Source organism: Bactrocera latifrons, unplaced genomic scaffold, assembly GCF_001853355.1.
Source record: "Bactrocera latifrons isolate USDA-ARS-PBARC rearing strain unplaced genomic scaffold, ASM185335v1 scaffold_370, whole genome shotgun sequence".
In the NCBI taxonomy this organism is placed as follows: Eukaryota; Metazoa; Arthropoda; class Insecta; order Diptera; family Tephritidae; genus Bactrocera; species Bactrocera latifrons.
In genome coordinates, this window is record NW_017537013.1 from 99,961 (window position 1) to 104,980 (window position 5,020).

Consider the following 5,020-nt stretch of genomic DNA (forward strand, 5'->3'; position numbering starts at 1 on the left):
ATGATTCCACCTTTCCAACCTGTGTTTGTGTTGGTGCCATCAGCACCGACCACTTCTAGATGTTCCACACCAACTAAATTATCTTGTAGATGTTGCCATATAGCTTGCGTCTCTTCCTCAGCTGAAACGGAAAGAGAGGTAACGTGGCCAAAGTAATGAAAACCAGGTTTCGCTATAAGAGAAATAAGTTAATCTTTGGCAGTGTCGCGGTAGTACTTTTCACCTTCGCTGACTTGTGTAAGTGTATTGTCTTTGCGCCGTCAAAAAACAGCCCATATACAGAGTCCATAATTTCGGTGTTTTGGAGCTTAGCTCCAACACTTTTTTTTGAGCGACTAATCTTTCATTTGTCAGTGACARAGCTAGACTGATCCTCCGTTATTAAACCTGCTTTTTTGGCATCCAGAAAAGCAGATGAAACAATCAAGGCCGCTGCTCTATCCCTTACTTCAAATCTTTGGGCATCTAAAGCAGTGTGTTCTAATACTAGTGTGTTTTGTTTGGTTTTAGAGGATGAAAGAGAAAATTCATCATCAGCATCGTTTTTGGAAGAATCCACGTGCGACGCACCTACATTGTTGTCGTCTGTATGAGACGCTGATCTCAGTGGTCACGGGTTCTAGCTGATACTTTTCTTGTAAGTGTTGATGTTGAATGACGTTTCGAACGCTTTTCTATACATTTTTCTTCGTAATCTTTTTTGTTTCAGGTAGGTCAACACTTCCAAAGCGACCAATTCTTCTGGTTCTCTGGTCCAAGGGAAATGGTTGTTCATTAATAGGAACTCTCCTTTCCTTTGGACAAGTGCAAGAAGAAAATAAATGCATTTATAAGCACCGATGTCAAATAATTTTCCGGCAGAAGAGACAAAGTCGTCTCTTTTAGAGCTCAACCCTATTGGGTTATTTAAAAACATTTGTTTAAGAGTCAGAAATTTKTTATGGTATGTGGTGAGCATTTGTACAACTCTGGTGTGTTAAAACTAACAGAATAGATGACTTTTTGAAAGTATTTTTAACCTTTTCCGCAACTATTTCTGTAACCTTTTTACTCCTAGGTTCGTAGTTGTCGCCTCGGAGTCGCCCTATACGAAATCTTTCAAACTGGTAACACAAAAGAACATCCTGGTAAATAGGAACCTSGGACTCAGAGAGATTGTACGGATATATGCCAAACACAAGACATTTCCGTCTAAATTTAAATTTGGCGTAGGTGAATGAATGTGAGTGATAGCACTCGCCGAAATCAACATCAAGAAGTGTGGCCGCAAGACAATTTTCACCTTGCGCTGTGGCGCGCTGCATTTTCGCTCGTATCTCGGGAACGGTTCGTCCTACGGCCATGATAACATACCATTTCGGTAGCAAATGACGTGACAAATAACTTTTGTTTTATACATTTTGCCATGCGATGCGTATTTCAGGCGSTAGGTAGACAATTTCACGATTTTAGGTGAATTCACAATCGCACATTCCATGCATATTCAAGTACATTTTTTTACAGAGATCAAGATGGACGTGGACAMCAACCCCAAATGTTCGGTCAGCAATAAACGTGGCACGTACTGGGCCTATCCCAATGCCCCGCCCAACCAATGCTACTGCATCAACTTCCGCTTTTGGTAGTGGCTCACGAGCAGCCCCATCAACGCTATCCGCAAAAGCGTCGTATACGATGCCCGCTATGTCACCGGAAACACCGACTACATCACTGTGGGCTCTTGACGCAGGAGTACGCTTCCGACGATTTATGTCACAGGTGCGGCAGACCACATCAGACGCTGCTGCACAGGACCCCACGACGAGATGTACGTCGGCCAGCTGCCTCAAGCACAGGTAGATTAAGGCAATCAACCCGGATGGTACGACGCCAGACCAATGCAGCCCGGCCTGAGCCTCATCAATGGCGTCCGCACCACGTTGCACCAAMCAGCCGTCGTCCAAAAGCGCCACAGCATCGCCTCGCCACGGGAGTCAGCAACGTAGTTGCAACTCTCCAGCAACTACAGAGATTGCTAGGCTGAATATTCGCCTAGGGGGGCCGGGATGGCTAAATGAGATAACGCCACTACACTAATAMACCACCCACGTAGAATCCACATTCCACAGGACCCACACATCAACACCACCCACACGCGAGAGCACATCCACACACGCCATCGTCAAATAGCATTCCGCAATATTGTTTAATTGAAATTAAAAATAACGYGAACCTCATTTTCCACAATTGTAAATAATTTAAACTATCCAATTAAATTAAACTTAAATTATCTTTACAAACAAACCGGGTGTTTTAGTTAAAGAAGTGGAAGTGGTAAGTGGGAAAAGACAAAAGGTGAAAGTGGGCATCTACTTAAACATTGCTGCCTTTTAACAAAACTATTAAAAAGATTTTATATATTTATAAATAATAGCATTCGGCTCTGATTTTGAGTTATTTTAAGAAAATTTCAAACATATTGAAACATATTGAACAGATTGAATTATAAAAGTTGATAATTACAACAGTATTTAGTTATTGGCAACCCTGGGTTGTGAGAGAGCAATCAGCTGACAGGTTTCTACGGCAAGAATGAAAATGCCGTGAATTCTCACGTCATCCTACGTCAAAGAGAGAAGGGAGTAGCGTTTGTCACTGTTCACTTACATTGTGCGACCATAAGATGGGTCGTACGTGTTTCTGCTATTACAATTTACGTATAAAACGTGATGCTTTCTCTTCATGCATTTTCCTTTTATTCTATTTTTTCGAATTAATGCCGTTGTGCCCAAAAACTTGATTGTTTATTTTGACGATGCTGGCTCTATGGCATGAGCGGTGGTCGTAAACTTGCGTTGTATAAATGTTGCGTACATCTGKTCTAAAATTCAATTCACTTCTTCTTAATAGAGCTGCAGAACAATTGAGGGAACTATCGTTAATATCGATAGTTTTATTTTTTATTTTGACTATCAATAGTATACATATGTCGATACTATACTCAGCAACAATTTTCATAAAACTGCAAAATTTATCGTAATGAGTCAAGTCACCTAGTCTGGTAATCACTCTGGATAACACTCCAGGAAGTTACGGCAGCTGAAATTGCAGAGCACTGAAGAAATTAGCGCGGAAACTAACGCCCACACGCGCCCTTCAACTCATAAGCTCAATGCGTACGAAAGGGATGAAGATGCACACGGGCATATTAGTTATAATTAGAATTGCCTACTGTACCTTAAAAAACATATATAAACCTTAACGGGAATATCTGATAGCGCTTTTGGGTACTAATCGATATTTTAACTATAGGTGGCTTACACGGATGGTAGCATCAAAACCATCTTTTCAGTATTGGCTTGGCTTCTAATTCGTAAGTATAGAAATTTTTTAAAATAGTAAACAAATTATTAAATTTTGCTATTTTTACCCTTTAATTATGTGTTGGATGCTTTGGAAGAGAAAATTTCTAATTTTCTGAAATGACGGCGAATCAAACAAACTACACCAGATTCTCTAACTGGTATCACTCAAACGGATAGCGCTCATGCTGAAATATGTGCATATTTTCTTCGCATTAAAAAAAACGTTCCAATAACCCTTTAATTTTGTTTTCCATAAAATGATTTTACGTCTTAAGTTTTAAAATACCAAAAAAAAAAAAATGAAAAATGTATCTTCATTCAATTATTCACAATAGTAACACTGATCTAAAATATGCAAAATATAGCTTGGTAGCATTCAAAGCAAAAATTAATCCACTATAATTAAGTAACCACATACTCTCTTGTTTCTATTGAATTCGATACCTTTTACATGTATTTTTATTACAAGAGTGCAGAAACGAGTAGAGAAATCGAAGACAGGAAATATCAGATAGGAGAACAGAACAAAAGTTATAAACGTTAACAAACTACTATTTTTAAACAAAAACAGGAAAAAGCGGAAACTTAAGTTGCTCGTTTACTCCTCAACTCTGATTTATAAAGAAAAACGAAAAATTTCGTATGTAACTATGTTAATTTTTTTAGTCTTTTTCAGGGTGGACTATTGACTAATGATAGTTTTGCAACTCTAGTTCTTACGTAAATTTTTTCACACATTTTGTTGGTAAATATGGAACACACTCAATGAGTTATTACTCAAGCTGATCCCCAACACTACATTAACATAGCCGGCAATATGTTTATTATTTTACTTCACTACTTCTCTTCTCAATTTATACATCATCAGGTAAATCTTCGCGTTATCCCCAATGTTTAGGGAGTTGTTACTTTTAAATATTCGAACATCATTTTCATATTTGGTTCTAATTACTGTGGCATTTCATTACATATAAATGTACTTACCACATTCGCAAGTCTTTATATTGATATCTTCATTGTAATCAGAGTATTCTTCTCCTTCATATCCGAAAGCATTGGTAATGCTTGAGCTGATTCGAAATATTGCATCGAAAAGAAATTTTCCACTTCTATCTGCAGTTAAGGCATTTGTTGTGTTTTTCAATCTTTCTTTAGAATAAGAAATCTCACTGTTTGTTAATTCATTATTTGCAAAAATAAATTCCCCAAAAAATAGTATTAATACTGCTAGTCGACTACGCATTTTCATCTTACGTGCATTTTGCCCTAATTTGTTTTACAAACAAAAATTATAAAGAATATAAAAACGCACTCAGGGCGRCATAAATCTAAAATAGAATGCCAGTTAAAATATACATATAATATAAAATTTATTTTTAAATAACTTAAACAAAAAATTTAATACATATTAAAAAAAAAATAGTTATAGTAATAATTAGATTGGAGAAGAACATTTAATAATAATACAGCGAGAAAAAGTAATATTATACTTATATGAGAGTTTGGTAAAATGCAATGTCAGACCTACTAAGAAATACTTATCTTGTAAAGAGTTTAGAATACCGTTAATGGCAATAGATTTGACGGTTAGTATGCTATAAAATTTGCCTGTCAAGATGGAGCGTAAGCAATGGCTACAAAACATGCTCTACCAGGACCCAATTTAATTTTCGTAT

The 5,020-nt window shown here is 37.1% G+C and overlaps 1 protein-coding gene across 2 annotated transcripts in view; it reads right to left on the reverse strand.

The window, feature by feature from the left end:
• The window catches only part of LOC108972029 (venom serine protease-like), a 91,850-nt gene extending 87,156 nt beyond the window's left edge, over positions 1–4,694 (reverse strand). For both annotated transcript variants that reach the window (XM_018938455.1, XM_018938458.1), the window contains exon 1: positions 4,329–4,694. In XM_018938455.1, the coding sequence (XP_018794000.1) occupies positions 4,329–4,593 (265 nt within the window). In that variant the 5' untranslated portion in view covers positions 4,594–4,694. The remainder of the gene's footprint in view (positions 1–4,328) is intronic.
• Between the last annotated feature and the right edge of the window lie 326 nt (positions 4,695–5,020).